Source organism: Canis aureus, chromosome 19 (assembly GCF_053574225.1).
Source record: "Canis aureus isolate CA01 chromosome 19, VMU_Caureus_v.1.0, whole genome shotgun sequence".
In the NCBI taxonomy this organism is placed as follows: Eukaryota; Metazoa; Chordata; class Mammalia; order Carnivora; family Canidae; genus Canis; species Canis aureus.
The window spans coordinates 25,990,801-26,008,489 of NC_135629.1; the positions used below are offsets into that span (position 1 = coordinate 25,990,801).

The 17,689-nt window shown below is 45.9% G+C and overlaps 1 protein-coding gene across 2 annotated transcripts in view; it reads left to right on the forward strand.

The window, feature by feature from the left end:
- Nucleotides 1-6,221: 6,221 nt before the first annotated feature.
- LRIG1 (leucine rich repeats and immunoglobulin like domains 1) overlaps nt 6,222-17,689 on the forward strand; it is a 110,823-nt gene continuing 99,355 nt past the window's right edge. For both annotated transcript variants that reach the window (XM_077858128.1, XM_077858129.1), the window contains exon 1: nt 6,222-6,469. In XM_077858128.1, coding sequence (XP_077714254.1) covers nt 6,237-6,469 — 233 coding nt within the window. In that variant the 5' untranslated portion in view covers nt 6,222-6,236. The remainder of the gene's footprint in view (nt 6,470-17,689) is intronic.

Here is a 17,689-nt window from a genome sequence, read left to right on the forward strand (position 1 = left end):
GCAAAGAGCTTATCTTTGTGGCAGTATTGGGGGAGATGGCCACAGGGGGAGGGGTGTGTGGGGTACCTATGGTGACTGATGATTCTTAATTTTAAGTGTCCAAAGGAATCACCCAGGAGCCCTGCTCAAAGGCAGATCCTGATCCCATGGGTCTAGGACGGGGGCTGAGATTTCTGATGAGCTCCCAGGGATGTTGCTGCTGCTGGTGCATGCATTTGAAGAGCAAGCTTGTTGAATAAATGGAACGGGGTGCTTGGCAAGTGTCCTTTCCTTCAGAGCTTGCAGGGCTCGGGCAGCAAATGCTACCTCTGTGCAACCACGAGCCTGATACTGTGCTAGACAACAGGATACCAAGACAGGGCAGAGATGCAGACTCTGAACTTCATGAGCTGCGGGTCCAGAAGAAGAAATAAGCACAAAACATAATTCAAATAGAGAGTGTTAAGGATGCGGCTGGATGACTGCTAGACACAGGCTTTGTGGTCCGGCTTCAATCCCTAACTTCGGCATGACTTGGGTAATCGGATTGACCAGAGTCTCAGTAGCTCCAATGTGAATTGACCTTCAGGGTGCCTACCTCATAAAACCCTCATGCGACTTTACTGGAATTAAACCATCATGTGAAATGTGAAATAATGTCTAATGCATAGTAAGTGCTCTGTAAATACTAACCATTATAGCTATACAGGTTTTGCTGTGTATGGTGGGGGCAGAGGCCAATATATTTACCATAAAATGTTAGCTTATTAATCATAGAAGAAATTCTGGAAAGCTATTAGCAAGTATGGAAAAGGAAAGAAATTATGTCCGTTTTCACAAAGTCCTTGAGAAACAAGCATTATGATGCACCTCTAAAGATGTGTATTGGGTATAAAGCATGTGTGGTGATGGGTGAGAAGGAACTTTGATTTAAGAAGGTTCTGTTTAGAGGCACCTGGGTGGCTCAGTTGGTTAAGTGTCTGACTCTTGGTTTCAGCTCCAAGAGTCAGGCTCCATGCTTAGCACAGAGTCTGTTTTTTCCCCTCCCTCTGCTCCTCCCCACTCCCTGAAGTGCTCTGTCTCTCTCTCTCTCTTTGCAATAACTGAATAAATACCTTTTTTTTTTTTTAGATTTTATTTATTTATTCGTGAGAGACACAGAGAAAGAGAGAGAGGCAGAGACTCAGGCAGAGGGAGAAGCAGGCTCCATGCAGGGAGCCCGACGTGGGACTCGATCCCGGGTCTCCAGGATCACACCCTGGGCTGAAGGCAGCACAAAACTGCTGAGCCACCCGGGTTGCCCAGTAAGTAAATAAATTATTTAAAAAAAAGAAGGTTCTATTTATTCTTGATCCTATGTGACCTTGACACAATCATTTAACCTCAGCTTTTTCATCTATAGGGTGGGAACTATAACAACCACCATATTCAAAATATATGAGGCTCAAATGTCATAATGGATCTTTGGTGTCCACAGAGCTGGCTTGGAACCTTGGCCTTATCACTTATTAGCTTGTGTAGCCTGGAGCATTTTTCTCAACATCAACCTCAATGAAAAAAGTATATAAAACACTCAGCTAAGTGACAGACACATAATAAGTCCTCAGTAAATGGTTGCTGTTGTTGTGATGTGAGTGCTTTGAAAAATATAAGGTGTATGACTTCACGAAGATTATTATTGTAAGTTATGATAAATGTGCTGTCTTTTATATGCATTGAAGTGTTGCTGCTCAGTTGCTGGCAGTAAGGTATAAACTATGATTTTCCATCCCTCCTCCCCTTTCAGGTGCTGCTCCAAGTGACAACTGGAAAGGTAGCCGAGGGAGGGTGAGAGGTCTAGTCCCTGTGGATGATGTAATTAGTGCATCTCTTCATCACTGAAGCTAAGAGGCTGCTTCTCATACTGACTTTCATTCCAGACTCTCAAAATTTTGAAATGCTGACAGCTTTCATAAAATTGTTCTCTATCCTTTCAGCGAACCAGTTACAATCACAAATTCGCGAGGCAAGGACAGGCGTGCAGGTTCGTCTGTGGTAGAAGGTAGAAACCACTGGTTTGGGGCCCAGTTGATGCTGCTCTGTAGAAGGGGGCAGGGACATGTGCAGGGTCGCAGGTGAGCAGTCTATCTATGGAAATGAAGCAACTGCTGCTTGGCACTGTTTGGGCATTAACCAATATTCCACCAGCCAGAGATTGCTCAACAAAGCACACCTCTTCCTGCCTCCACCCAGGGAAAATGTTGGAATGGGGGACAGAAATCTCCAAATGGATCATCTTAGAGTCAGTCTAACCCTGGACTCATTGGCTTCCTCTCTAGCCTTCTCCACCAATCCATCTCCTTGACAAGATTATTGCAAGGAAGGAGTTAATGAGTACACAGCTTTATTTTCCTTGGAAGAGAGATACAAAACAGGCTCAGAGCAGGGCTGTCATCACCCTGCAAGTCTTCAGGGGTTTTATAGGTAATTATTAACCCTTTGTGGCATCCCTGAGAAAAAAAAAACCTTTATGCTGAAAGCACCTACTAAAATTTTCCATGTGTCGTATGTATATGGACTCTCAATTTTTTCCAGTGTTATGATTCAAAAACACCTTACAAATCAGCCTTAAGTGTATGTAGCCCTAAACAGTTGAACTGCCCCTCGTGTTCTATATCAAAATGGATCCTTCCTTAACTGTCTTTGCACTCAGGTCAGAAGTACCATTATCTTTGTTTTCCATTTGACAAAACTGAGGCTGAAGGCAAGGTTTCATGGGTAATGAGGCCTGGCTAGAATCCAGGTCTTCTGACTGCTGCCCTGGTGCTCTTCTAATGTACTGAACATGATATAAAGCCTCTTCTAACAATGAGAAAGCACTTCTGAATCTCAGTGTTCTATAAAACCACCAATTATCACCACCCAGAACTGTAACAAACTGCCATAATTCGGTCCTCTGGAATTTGTGTTTAAAAAAAAAAAAAGTAATTCCCATGATCAACCTGCTTTCTTGTTATTTTATCATTTGCTCCTCCCCCCGCCCCCCCCCCTTAGTGATTTCAGGCTATTTAAATTGGGGTTTCTCTTTTTCAATGGGTTTAAGAGGTTTAATGGCTAAGAGAGACATGTAGCAATTCTCACTGGGGATTTGATTCCATGCAGACCCCCGGAGATTGGTCTCTGGTAGGTTAAAATGAACCAGAAAACCTAAAATCCCTGCACGACCCCTTCAAGGAATAAATAACTACTTAAAATCGTGAAGATGGCAGTCAAGGAAAATGGGGACCCAGAGTCACCAAATCCACTCTTGCTCTGTGCTAAGTGTGCCAAGACTTGCACTTTGATAAGCAGGGACGCGGACTCCCTTAGAAATGTGTCATTGTTGTTGTTGTTCAGGTCTCCTTGATCTCAGGTTGTGGCCACAGATGATGAATTCTCTCCTGAGCCCAACATCACTGCTCTCCAAGCTCACACTCTCAATCACAAGCAGGTTGCTAGTATGTGGGCAAACTTCCATACATGGTATGGGGAGCAGACATGACTTCATGCTCTGCTGTAGACAAGAGGAACTGCCAAGGCTCAGGCGCCCAGTCCCCCCAAGTGTTCCTTGGTTTTGGAATGCTTCTCTCTGGCTGCGTGGTAACTAGACCACAGGGGATGCTTTACATTTGTAGGCACACCCTTACCTTGCAGAGTCTCAAACCCAACTTCCAGAACCTCAGTGTCCCAAAAGAGCATCGTACGGGCACGCTCACAAGCATTTGGAAAACATCTGACAATAAATATCCATTTTATAATACTTCTATGGAAGAGACCTGCAAGATAATTTTAGGTCAGCCGCTCAAGAGGTTCAATGAGTTCAACATCTTTTTGCCACATATGTTGTTTCATTTGGGGGTAGGGGTGAGGCTGGAGGACCTGACAGTTTTGTTTAAGGAAATGTTCATGGGTATTCTACATAAATTACTGTTTTGTGTTCCTTGGTCTCGAAAAGTTTAAGAAACATTGACATAAAGGACCTCATAAAATTGGGGACCCTTCAAATTCCATTCTTAGGTTTATTATTATTTTGCCGAAAGGCATTACAACACAGAGATCCATTTCTTCTTCTTGTCCAGATGGAAGGTGTATGTTTATGTGGATTACAAATGAAACATAAAAACTGATTAAAGCCCTGGGTAGATGGGTCCGGTGTAACATTTTTCTGATAGTGTTTCTTGGGAATCATATTTGGATTGATTTACACACATATTTGAGCATTGCTTTGGGCATCACTGCTGAGATCATGCATAAAAAGACAGAGAGAGAGAGAAGCGAGGCACCATTATATCTGATAGCGTACTTAATCAGAGGAGGTAGGTGGAGAAATAGAAGAGGAGGAGGGAAATAAGGAGAAAGGAAACCAGTAACCACCAGACATGCTCCTCTGGTTGAGGCAAAGTTTAACATCTCAATTAAGATAAGCCCTCTTAGAATACATCAAATGGGTAACAAAACCCTTTAAACACGTTTCGCTTTTTTTTTTCTTTTTCTTTCTGAGCAGCAGCTCTTCTCCTCCGTTTCCATAAAACACAAAGTCAGCTTTCATTTGCTGGAGCAAGTGTTTTTGGAAAGACTTGACTTGCTGCATTTGTGCAGTTATGTTAGAAACTTGCATACACTTGGAAAGGGACGGGAGACACCAGCAAAAACCAAAACGCCCAGAGGGGCAGCTATATATTAGGGTGCTAACCTTTCCCCTTTCTCACTGCACGCTTGCATGTGTGTGTGTGCGTGTGTGTGTGTGTGTACACGCGCGCTCGACCTCACGGTGGTTTGGACACACATGGCTACTATGTTCGGACTTGTAAGGGCTAAACTTAGAAGATCTGCCACAATTACTATTTTTCCCTTCTACTCTGTCTCCTGAAAACCGGCTTAAAAACACTCAGATTTAAACAAACGAGCAAACAAAGCAACTCTCCATCTGAAGCCTGGAGCATTTTCAGAGGTACCCTTTAAGCGAGGGTTAGGGGCGGGCGTGCGTGTGTGTGCACCTTTGAGACCTGGTTTCTGCAGCCCACGCTCCCTTTGGTAACTGAGGACGCACTGCTGGATTTGAGAGGTCAAGAACGAGTCAGGAGCAGGACGGAGCTCCAAGTTGCGCGAAGAGGAAGGCGGCCAGCCCTCTTGAAGTGACTGGTAGGAAATCTGCGGAGTTTGAAATCTGTGCCTTGGGTCTCGCAGGGCGCCTGGCGAGTGGGCACAGACTTTGCTCCCCATCCCCGGCCCTATTTACAGCCAGGGGAGAAGGGAAGGAAGCGGGTGGCCAGGACAACTGCAAAAGCGGAGGCGTTACCCTCTTAATCAACTTTCTCTCCTCCCCTAGACCCCGAGGGCACGTCTCGCCTCTACTCCCCAGCCCGCAGCCGGCTTCTCCGCCGCCAGACGGCACGTCCCCTTTAAGGGTCGGAGGCCGCCTCTCCCTTTCGCCTCCTCCGGGTCCCCCGCCCTTCACACCTTGGGTGGGAAAAGGGAGCGGGGCGGGGCCTCCCGAGGGGCGGGGCCTCCCGAGGGGCGGGGCCTCCCGAGGGGCGGGGGGCGGGACCGCGGCGAGCGCGCCAATGGCTGCGCGGCCTGGTCGCCCTGGTCTCCGGCAGCCAATGAGCAGCGGGCCGGGGGGCGTGGCGGGCGCCGCCGCGAAGTGTCCAACGTGGGCCGGCGGGAGGCGGCGGGCGCGGAGCCCAGGGGGTGTGTGAGGGCGAGCGGCGGGGGCGGGGCGTCGGGGCCCGCCGGGAGGCCCGCGGCGAGCGGCTGATTGTTCGGCCGCGAGGTCGGCGGGGCTCTCGCGGCGCGGAGGAGCCGAGCGCGGCCCGGAACTGCGCGCGCGCGCTCAGCCTGCGGCGCCGGGACAGCGGGGGCGCTCGGGCCCGGGGGTGACCGCGCCGTCCAGCTGCGGGGCGCTGCGGGGCGCTGCGGGCCGCGACGAGGATGCGTTCGGGCGCGCGGCTCGGGCTGCGGGACTGAGCGCCTTCCGTGCAGGCGAGGAGCGCCGGCCGAGCCGCTGCCCTGCTGCCGGGAGCCCGGGGCTTGCAGGAGCGCCGCCGGGGCGGCCCGGATGGGCGCGGGGCTCGCGGCCCCCGCCGGCGGCTGCGGAGCGGCCCGGGCAGCGCGGGCGGACTAGCGCGGCCGGCCATGCCCCGGCGCGGAGCCTAGCGCGCCGCGGAGCCCCCCGCCCGCCCGCCCCCCGGGAGCCTCGCAGCCTCCGCGCCCGGACCTCGCCGCGCGCTGCAGACAAGATGGCGCGGCCGGTCCGGGGAGCGCTCGGGGCCCCGCGCCGCTCGCCGCGTCCGGTCCTGCCGCCGCCGCCGCCGCTGCTGCTGCTGCTGCTGCTGCTCCGGCCGGGGTCGGCGGGGGCCGAGCCGCGAGCGCCCTGCGCGGCCGCCTGCACTTGCGCGGGGGACTCGCTGGACTGCGGCGGGCGCGGCTTCGCGGCGCTGCCCGGGGACCTGCCCGCCTGGACGCGGAGCCTGTGAGTGCCGGCCCACTCCCCGAGCCCCGGGCGCTGCCCTCGGAGTCGCGGCGGCGGGGGTGCCTGTCCCCCCGGGTTGCACGGGCGGCTGGCGGGGAGGCTGGGCGCCGAGGAGCGGGCGTGGGCGCGGGGCGGTGGGCTCCGGGAGGTACCCGCGGGGTCTGCAGGTGAGCGACTGCCGGGGAGCCGGAGCGCGCGTGTGCGTGTGTGTGCGCGTGTGTGTGCGCGCGTGTGTGCGCTGCAGAGCGGGAAACATCTGGAAGCGAGGGTGTCAGGAAGCCCGTCTGGGGTCTGCGGGTCTCTACTTCTTTTTTTTTTTTCCTTCCCCCTCTCCTGTAACCTGTAACCCAACTCTTGGGTGTGTGAGCTCCTCCGCCTTCCAGTGCGCAACGAAGGAAGGTGACTCTTGGCTCCAGTCTTCCATTTACATTATTTATTAGTGAGAGTGCGTGTGCGTAGCTGCCTCCGAGTCCCACAGGACCGTGGTGGCCTGACTTGGCTCTGGCAGGGGTACGAGCCTGCCTACACCCACGTTTGGGGGCTTGCAAAGTTCCTGGATATGTGACTGCTGTGTGTGTGTGTGTGTGTGTGTGAGTGAGAGTGAGTGGGGTGTCTTGATCCCTTTCCACCTGATGGGCATTAGGGAACTGTGTTCCAGACCCTTCCTGTCTATTCCTTAGGGGCCCTGTAGGGCTTCCTGATGCAGTGGGGTGGAGCCCCACACTTCATTTCTCCCCCGTAAATGGTGCAAATTAGGAGTAGTGCTACTTCAGGAGAAGGTGCCAGGGTCCTGGTTGCTTTAAGCTGTCTGTTTCACCTGAAAGAGGCTCTTTTCTGGGCTGTCAGGATCTCGGCCTGTGACGACTTTAGTGGGACCCTACTTACAGGAGATTTGGCAGGAAGAAACCGCTTTAGACGTCTGTAAACATAGTAGAATAGAATAGGCGCTTTTCTATTCTAAGAAATCTGGTTCGAGAGTCAAAAAAATCCTATCCAGTTATGGGTAATTAAGCATCTCTGCAGAACTAGCAGTACCTTCTAGAAAAGGCCTCGCTTGAATCGTCTCCTTTTCAGTTGCATAATTGGACACCTTTCCTAGAACATATAGGGGCACGGGAGGAACCTCAGGCATGACATTCACCAGTTTAAAGAAGAGAAAACTGGTGACACAAGTTTTAAACGACACCTGTGGCTTGGTCTAAGAAAATGTGGTCTGGGTATCTGGAACCGGGCACGTGGATCTGTAACTTACCACGCAGCCTGATGATCAAGTACTGTGGAGTTTTGAAACTGGATTTTTGTTGGGGTTAGGTTTTTCTCTGCAATTTTCTGCTGCTTCTGTGGAATTCACTGACTTCGTGAAAATCAGTGGTCTTGGGGGGGGGGAGGGCTAGGGGGGTTAATACAGGAGGTGGCTGTTAAGTAGTGGGAGACAGAGCCCAGCATTGCCAGATAGAATCCTGTTTACTTGGGGCAGTCTGGGGTATGGTGGTTTTCCCTTTACATATTACTAAGATAGTTTTTAAAATAAAATCATGTGGGCAGAATCAGAATAACTTCTGAAGTGTTCACCTGTTGGAAGAATGACTACCAGTGCCATGTGTCAGTGGCATTGTGGGGAAGGCACTTAGTACAGAAGTGGTGACTGCGCAGAGAGGACAGGGTGTCCTCTTATTTGCACTTCCCGGTGGTCACAAGATCCACTTTGCCTTGTCCTTTAATTTTTGGAGCAAAACTAGCCACTTTCGGGGCTTCCTGTTGCTTAGGAGTGACATTTCACATGACATAAGTACCTTTTAAATTGCAGTCTTTTCTCTTTTACTCACACATTTGATGACCAATAAATTCCAAACTGCCTGCTTTGAGCCTCACTAGATTTGATCATGCTGATTATGGTGTTAACCGATTAGATTTTGAGATATGAATGGTGATTTCTGATTAGTATGTGGCAATACCATGTTACAAAATGGGTATCTTTTGAAAAATATGTGTGAAGTCATTTTTTTCTGATTAAAGAAAAATGAAGTGTGTGTGTGTGTGTTTTCTAGACCAGATTTCTTCATTTAAGTCATTAGTCTTATTCTGAGTTTTCCATCGGGATATTTATATGGTTTAAATTCCTGGCTATGATTCAGCAAGACTTTAGGGGAGAAAGTCTCTGTATATAATAAAATAAAATATCTTGTAGTTTCACCAAGTTTATACCCTCCCAGTCCATTGTGTCTAGAAAATGCTTTGAGCTCATTTATAACCCCATGAACTAGATTTACTGCAGCTAGTTCAAACAATTTCAGGCTATGGGTTGGAGATAGAAGGGGACCTGTGGCTTTATGGAACTTTTTTTTTTAACTTTTGTAAACAGAGCATCTAATTTTGGAGTTGCTCCTAGGCCTAGTGTACAGAAAGTAAGACTTTTTAATAGTAAATGTAAATGCAGTTTGAATAGGAAAAAAATGGAATGGCAGTGGTAGAAGGGAAAATGCGTTCATTCCTGGAGCCTGAGGATAACGTCTTCACAATAACTTATGGTTGTAGTAGTTGAGCCATAACTGAGTCTGCCATCCCATTACGTAGGTGAGATTGGCATAGTCCAACCAGCACATTCATAAATAGCACCAAGCATTGCCAAGCCTTATTCCAACTTCCCAGAACCTTAGAAGAAGTTGAACTTCTTAGAACTTAGATGTTTGCTTTCTTTGAAATTATTTTTGAGAGCAGGGCTTCAGAAGCTGTTTGAGCAGTATTAAATACAATTTACCTTAGACTCTTCCCTGTGGCATAAAGTTGAGCACAGTATGTGGCTAGTGTAACTGTTCTGGGACTGAATGGTGGCTTATGGGATTGTGATTGGAAAGAGGGCAGGCCCCGGAGGAGCAAGTCCAGATTCTCAGTCGTTCTTACTGGGGAGGGAAGGTGACACAGCATTTGAAAGCCAGGATTTTGACTCAAGGACTCCTCGTGCAGTTATCCGGAGCCACATTCAGATGAGTGTATTGATTTGGGTCTCTTTGTATTATGTCTCCTTAGGTATTTGCGGTATCAAACCTGGGGGCTTAAGTCTAACCTTGTCAGTTCTGGCACAAAAAGTGGTGCTAAAGATTGCATTAGAAAATAAACACCAGCCAGAGGTTGCCATTGTAGTTGTGTAGCAAAGAGGGCCTTTGTCTTTCAAATTTTACAGCTGTGCTAGAAGGGCCAGGTGTGCAGGGTGTTGTGAATTAAGGATTTGGAACGTACTTCCCATCCTGTTTATGCAAATTAGACTTAAATTTGACTTAAATCATTGATGATGACCAGATTGTTCCAGAACCTCAGGTGAGATATGTGTGTGTGTGTGTGTGTGTGTGTGTATAAGAAGTTGATGATTGTAAGGATTGTCCTCAGGTCTTCCCTTCGGCCCATTTTTCTCTTTGTGTCCCTATATAACTTACAAAGAACTCATCAGACATCATCCAATTTCTGAGGATGGACAAAGGGTTGTTGGGAATATGGGTTAATGGCCAAAAATCTGAAAGGTACAAGTGCTTTCAGAGTTTTGGGGACATTTAGCTTGGGCTCAGAGTCCTTTCCTTTGCAACAAGTGTCAGAAGCCTGGTCTCCCTTCCCCTCCAAGATGCAGTGTTTGTCTATTACTAGTTCTCTGACACCTGTTTTGAGTAAGGGAAGTCTGGCAAATAAAATTAGTTGCCTTGAGAGAAAGGCACACTATTTCAGTCCCTCTGATATGAAATGATAGCCATCAAAATCCAAATTTGTGAATACTGTGAAATTAGGAAGCGTATGGAGACTCCCGGGTTCCCAAATAAGTGAACTGTGTTGGCACACAGTGCCCCTCTTGCCTTCAGGATGTCAGAACTGTTCATGCCCCCTTTCCCAGGGACCGTTTTCAAAAGAAAATATCTCTTTCAGTAATTACATTTGGTCACTAGATTTCACAAACTTTGGACTCTGGAATGTATTGTCAGGAATAATTCATCATCTCCAAAAAACTGAAGATGTTTCAATGTAATAAGAGCTCTTTCCTACTAGATGTCCCGATGTCCCGGCAATCTAGCTCTGCTCCTTTGGCTAGAGATTTCTCTCCCTGCAGAGCTCATTTCTTTGCCTGTGTTCCCCACGCAGCCTGCCCTGAGCGCGTTGGGATGGCCTCTGGCTGACCTTTCTCTCCCTCAGAGACCATGCTCACAATGAAAGGGCCTCTCCCCCATTCTGCAGAAGTGTCTCCTTGGTGCAAAGGCTGTTCAGCATCCTCCCTTTCAGGGTGGACAGGAATGCAAGAGAGCCACTAGGGTTTTGTGTCACTTAACAATGCACCTGGCCCAGTTCTGTGCACCTGCTGAAGCCCTGAAGGCCTGTTAGTCAGGGAAGGGGAGGTTATTTAACATAGCCTGTGGTTATTTTAAAAGTGACAACCACAGGAGAGACAAGTCTGGAAAAGGGATTCATTGAATTTAAAGTCTCTATAAGTAAATAATGGATGTTGGTTGTACCACCGTCTTTTCTTCTTTTTCCCCATTTGTTTAAAACTCCAAGGGATTCTTCTGACTTACTCCATAGGTTGAAGGACTTCAGGTTTTCCTAAGCAAGCCTAATTTTCAACTCCTTTTGAAAGAGCTTGGGGACATTTACTCGTTGGGGACCTTCCCCCTCCTCAGAAACTGCAATTTGAAACCCTGGGGGTCTTTTAAAAGCCAACAGGACTCTGGGCTGTGTTAATATTCAGAGCTGTTTACAATGGATGCAGTTTCAAAGGCTGAAGGCATTGTCTTGAGACAAGAGGGAGGAGGGGTAGAAGCAAAATTCCCAGGCAGAGGAGGGAAAATATCTAAAAATCCCCAATGTTCCTTGGCCTGTGGGAAATTCAGGGACTGTTAGTGGTGTTTTTCTATGACTTATGCATGACCTTGGGCCTATGCGGTCCCTTCCATCTGCCTCATGGATTCAGTTCATGTTGTGTGTCAGTAATGTGATTGTCCTCTGCTTATGTGTCCAGTTCAAGTTTGAGAATCAGTTAAGAAGCTCAGATCTGTTCGTGTCTTCCCACGCAAAGAAGTAGGACTTTAAAGACCAAAGGTTAAAATTTTCACAGTAGTTTACCCACTTGAAACCTTCACTTATTTTTTTATATAACTAATAGACTAATAACTAATAATTAGGCTAATAACTAATATAACTAATAGTAGAGTTTAATAATACAGACTCACCAGTTAATTGGCCAATTCCATGATTGTGGCTAAGAAAGTTTTGACTGAAAATCTTTTTTTTTATTTTTATTTTTAAAAGATTTTATTCATTTCTTCATGATAGACAGGCGGAGGCCGGGGGTAGACAGAGGGAGAAGCAGGGTCCATGCAGGGAGCCCGATGTGGGACTCGATCCTGGGACCGCGGGGTCATGTCCTGAGCGGAAGGCAGATAGATGCTCAACCTCTGAGCCACCCAGGGATCCCAAGAAGTTGCCAGTTTTTATGCTGGTTTTTGTTTCTCGTTTTTTTAATTTTTTAATTTTTTTTATTTTTTGGAGGGAGTATGCTTCTGGATTTTTCTTATCCAAGGACTTTTTTGCTTTATATGTTCCTATATTATTACTTTTTTTTTTTAATAATCTAATACTTTCTATGTGGTTTTTATCCAAGTATGTTCTGCATACTCTTCTGAAACACAAGCTGTAAGCCCAGCTGCTTACAGAAGTCACTTGGTTTCTTAAAAAACTGTTCCTTCATTTCACTGGGTTTCAAGCGTTTTTGTGTTTTGCCTTCAGTTGTCTTTGTCCTCAAAATGAGCATTCCCTGTGTTGGGTATTGGGTTGGGTTGTTGGTGGGGAGGAGACTGGGTGAGGGTGAAGCTTTCTTCACTTCCACTCTGTTTCATATGTGGATACCCTCATCCCTGGTGATCACACCCGGCACACACCCTTCACTAGGGAACTGTGATGAAGAGATTTGCAAATTACTTCGAGAAGCCATCCCTGGCCCCACCACCCCACAGCTCCTGTGTGATTTGGGGCAAACGTCCTTCCTTTATCTCTAATAAAGGGGATTGTATTAGTCCAAGTGGCAGCTGCGGTGAAGACAGATACACATGTGTTTAGTCCACTTCCTCAATATAAGTCTGTCAGTTCACTGCTGATTCTGGAGCCCAGTTGCGAGTTGAAAGCCTCAGTAACTCAAGGTTTACATCTTCTCACGGCCAGTCCTTCCACGTCAGATTTCTTGGTGACAGATGCTTCCTAGGAAAAGCTGACTTGTCCGAAATGAGGACCTGTTTTGGAGTTGGCAGGTGGCAGGGCTCACATCCCATGCAGCCTTCTCTCATGAAGTTTTTGGTGATATGTATAAAGTGAAACAAGTAAAATTTCATATGCCCTTGGGAATCTTAGGCCAACCTGGAGGGCTGGCGGGAAGCTGTGAACAGTTGCAGCAAATTATACAAATTATACAATTAGCAAAAATTATTGAGGTGGTTTATAAATGTATTCCAGTTGTGCAAATACTTCTGTTCCTTTAGCATTATCCTTTGGGAGGTGGCTATGGGAAGGAGGCAGAGAAGTGAGAGGCCCTTAAACTAATAGTTTTATCCTATTATTTCCCTGGTTTCACTGAAACTGAACCCTACTGAGACGCAGGTCGTGCCTCTAGGTCGATAGCTTGGAAGCCTGCAGGTGCGCCCTTCCAGGCAGGGGTTAGGTTTCAGACTCTGGGGCCAGCTGAATGCTGCGCTGTACCCATTTCTCTTTGGAAATATTTGAGAGTGGAGGAGGGGTGAGGGGTGTTGATTGTTGGGTTGTACACAGAGAGCTGAAGAGCTCTGACATTTTTCATTTGTTTTGGTTTGTTTGCAGCTATATTGTATGGGACACGGGTGGTGAGCACAGGGTCATGTCTGGAATCTGGCAAGGATGCCACCTGAAAAGCCATTTGCTGTTACTCCTTCTGCACCTGTACCTGTGTCCTTTCCCCAGTGAATGGCCGTGATTCACAGCCTTGCCCACATGAACGGCTACGATTGTTGGCGTCTTTATTACTATTTAATCTGGCATAACCGGTAAAGCCCATTGTGTGAACAACCAATCCGTTCATCTCTGCAAGTCCTAATACATCTTGGTTTCCTTATGAACCAGGATGCAGGTTCCAATCACTGCTTGTTCAGTTTGTTTTGGCAAAAGGTGGCATTCAGGGAGTTTAAAGAAAGCATGGTCTGTCTCTCTTTAAGCACTTCGCATTGATTATTCTTTAAACTTCTGTGGTGGACAGGTCTCTAATCTTCTAAGATCTGCAGGGTTTTGTTTTGTTTTGTATTTTCCTCAAGGTCTCATTATTAGGAATTTAGTGAATGAAATGAATGAGGGTCTGTCCAGCAAGCAGAATTACCTAGTTGTTAAGAAACAAGGTGAAAATGAGGATTTTTTTAAGCTGATAAAAAAAATCCACAGCATCATCATCTTCTGAGGCTCCTTTATGCAGCATTTAGCAAGTGACCCCCCACCCCCACTTCCTATCCTTTGTTCCTTCCACCAATTTATAATCTGTCATTCAAATAATTTGTCACTTAAAGCATACATTACGCTGATAAATCCTCTCTCTTGGTGCATTCTTGATGATAGCCTGTTAGAGACTCTGAGAAGTATCTAACTTTTGAACTGGAGGACAGATAATCCTGCTTTCTGCCAAACCTTAATAGTTGCAGAGCTCTTTGCTTTCTTGAAAGCATTTGTGTATCAGACATTAGCGCTTTGGGCTGGTTGGAGAGAACTTGACCAGGCAACGTCTGCTGGTCTTGAGTATCTTTTCTTACCTTTTTTATTAAGGAGCTACCAGACATCTCTGGAAGTGGATAGGGAGAGGTAGTGAACTCTCTGTACCATCCACCAGCTTCAACAATGATCACCCCATGGCTCCTCCCGTTTGATCTGTGCCCCAACACACTTTTCACCTTTCATGTTTTTTGGAAGCAAATCCAAACATACCATTTCATGTGTAAATGTATCAGATATTATTATTATGAACAGCTTTATCAAGATATAATTCACATACCATACAGTTCACTATAGGGTGATTTTAAGAAATGTAAATTTGAACAACTTTTGGGGAAAAAAAAAACCCCACATCATTTAAGTGTGTTTTTCCAAAAGGAATTTTGGTTAAGCTGTCTTTACAGAATGTTTATTGAGCATGTACTGTGTGCACTCTGACTTTGTGTGTTCTAAGAATAGGATTCCCCCCCCCCTCCTTCTTCTGGGAGGTGCTTAGAAAGTTCTTTGGTCCTATAGGCCTTTGCCAGGAGTATGCAATTTTGAACTGTCCTCTCTCCCCACATAGCTCTTCATTGAGATGTTTCTACAATGCTATTAATTGCTGATTAGAAGCCACTTGTGAACAAACATAACTTCGAATGGGTCATTTAAAAAGTGATATTTCAGATCTTGTTGGTTAATAGAGGGGTAATTAGCCGTTGGGTGTAGTTAGGTCTCCAGTCTGAACCAAGTTAACTGTTGTTTACTTTGCAAGGCCTGACCCTCCAGCTGTGGCTACTTGAAGCTGCTTTAAATAGAGTGAGAGGCACCCTGGAAGAAAATCCTCCAAAAGCAAAGAACTAGGTTCCTGGAACCCTCTGTGCTTGATTTAAACTTCACAGTCTTGAAAATGCTTTTCTTCAAGTAGCTGCAGAATGGTTTTGTTTTGTTTTGTTTTCTTTTGTAGAAGTTTAGTTTCTCCACAGCCTGCACTGCTGTTGTTATTTAGGAGAGACCCTTTGAGAGTTTATGCTGACTGCTGCTTCGTTAGGAATCTGAATGGGAGTTCCTTGTCTCCAAGTTCCGTTTGTGATTGTGCGCTCATCCTGGTTTATTGAATGATTTCCATATCCTATTTGTGAAAATTGAATTCCATATTGATTATGGGGCGTTCAGGGGTTTTAAAAGCTGTGCAGTGTGGTCATGTCAAACTCAGAGACAAAGTAAGCTTAATTAAACTTCTGTGATATTTGTTTAGATACCACCTTACAGTGAATTCTACATTTGAAAAAGTGGAAGTACATGCCAGAGGCCTTATAAAAATTTTTTTGGGGGGAGGGTTTAAAATTAAGAAATTTTGACTGTGAATTTAATATCTGTTTTGCAATCTGGGAGAACTACATTCCTTCATCTGATTTCAGCGGTGTGATACGGTGGTCTATCACCATGCAACTTGCCTACGTTGTAGTTTGTGTTTTACCTTTAATTATTTTTTGTTGTTGTTAGTGATTTCCTCTCTCCACCTGGGCTGGTGTGAGTTTCTGGCATACAGGCTCACAGTGCTTGCAAAACTTATAAACAGCCAGAAGAGCTCATTGCTTCCAGGAAGTTGGTTGTTGATGCAGTGAAGTGATGGATGCATGCAGAAGCTGCAGTCTGGAGGGGCTGGGGTTTCCTTCTGTCTTTGGAGGAGAGGAGATCCAGAAAGCAAACTGAAATGTTGTGTAGCTGTTAAAGCCTGCCTCGTCCCAAATTCCTCTGAATGTTTGCTCAGATTTGGTGTCTGTGTAGGACTCTTGGCCACGGGTGATTTGACCTCATCAAGGGCCGTGCTTTGCCCAAGTGAAAAATCAAGAACTCTTCTAATGGAGATTTTTGGGTTCTTTCACAAGTTCATTTGAAACAGTACTTAGAAATGATTAAATTATATTGAATTCCAGATGCTCCTAAAATAAAGACTGGCTGACCTCAAATATTATTTGTTGTGGGGGGAGGTCTAGGGAAATTTATTATATCTGAAATCTTGGAATTCAGTACATCTTTCTGGGCAGAAAGGCGACATTTTCATGAAGCTTCATAAAGGGGTTCGTGACCAAAGAGGGATTAAAAACTATTGAACTAAAAGGAAAAATTAATTTTCTTAAGGCTATGAAGGCAGAAATGTGGTAGGATGAAAAAATAGCCTGTAGCTGGGTATCAGGAGACCTTGGGGTTTTGTCCCAGCTCAGCTCCTGATCGGTAGTGTAACCTTGGGCTAATGAATTAATTTCCTTTCTGGAAAGGGATGTATGACTTCTAAGACTCCTTATTTTCAGGTTTATGATTCTCTCCTAATTGAAGCAAAGAGGAAATAAGCTTACTACTCATTGGACGGTACAAATTAGAAAATTGAACTGTGTGTCTAGCATACTTCCTTAAAAGTGATCTTTGTATGTCTGGCAGTTCTGAGCAGAATCCTCAAATGGGTACCTGGGCAGCAAAGGAAAATGAGGTGTGCGTGAGGACTTCTGAATGAATAGCCCTTTGGGTGTTATTGAAGCAGAGCAAATATTCCATGGTATTTCTTTGGCCATTGCCTCTTTCTTTCCCTTTGGAAAACTCAAAACTTTGGAAGCTAATGAAGACCTACTTTGGACTTTTGATTTAGCTTTTTAAGATTTAGGTTAAAAAAAAAAAAGGCAAATAAATTAGTGGCATGTTTTCCAAAGTTGCTTATCTCTGCTTACCTTGGGGCAGCATCTCTCTCAAGCAAGCCTTCAGTGCATACTTGGGATAAAGGAAGTTAGTTGTAAGCGATGCTGATAAACTGCCCTGAATTTCTAGATGGGCCATCTTGGATGGATTTCCATAGTCCTCTCCAGAGGAAGGGCAGTTACACACCACCTGGCCTGTCCTTTCTGAGCTGGTTCTCCATGGTATGAACATAGTGGATATCAGAGTAGCTTTTAACCGTTTTACCAGGAGATGTCTTGTGTGTATCTTTTAAGGCAGAAGCTCAACAGCCTAATATATGTAGTCCAGTGGTGTGGTTTCTCCAATTTTCAAAGTCTGTCGCTCACTCTTTTTGGGCAGGTTAATTCCAGAGCTACCCATCTGCCTGTGTTTTCATTGGTTTGCTCTTTGTTAGGCGCTGTTCTTGAAAATTGGGATCCTATCATCACCTGACTCCTTAAAAGACTTTTTTTATCATACAGAATCTAGATGTTTTTATTTTGTGATATGAATACCTCCTTCACTGTCACCTGGAGTCCGTTAGTGATGTCAGTGACAATTCTTGGGTTTTTCTCTTTTTTTCTTTAGAACAAATTCTTGGAATTTGGAAGCTTGTTTGGGGATACAGCTAAAATGCAGTAAAGTTGGAGGTACAATTAGTGGTTTGGCACTTGTTGACAGGAAGTTTAACAGGAATTAGGGGCTACTTTCAGGCTAAAGGAAATAATCCAAAGAACTAGAATTTTTTTTTTTTTTAAGCAGTCCCCTTTTAAGACC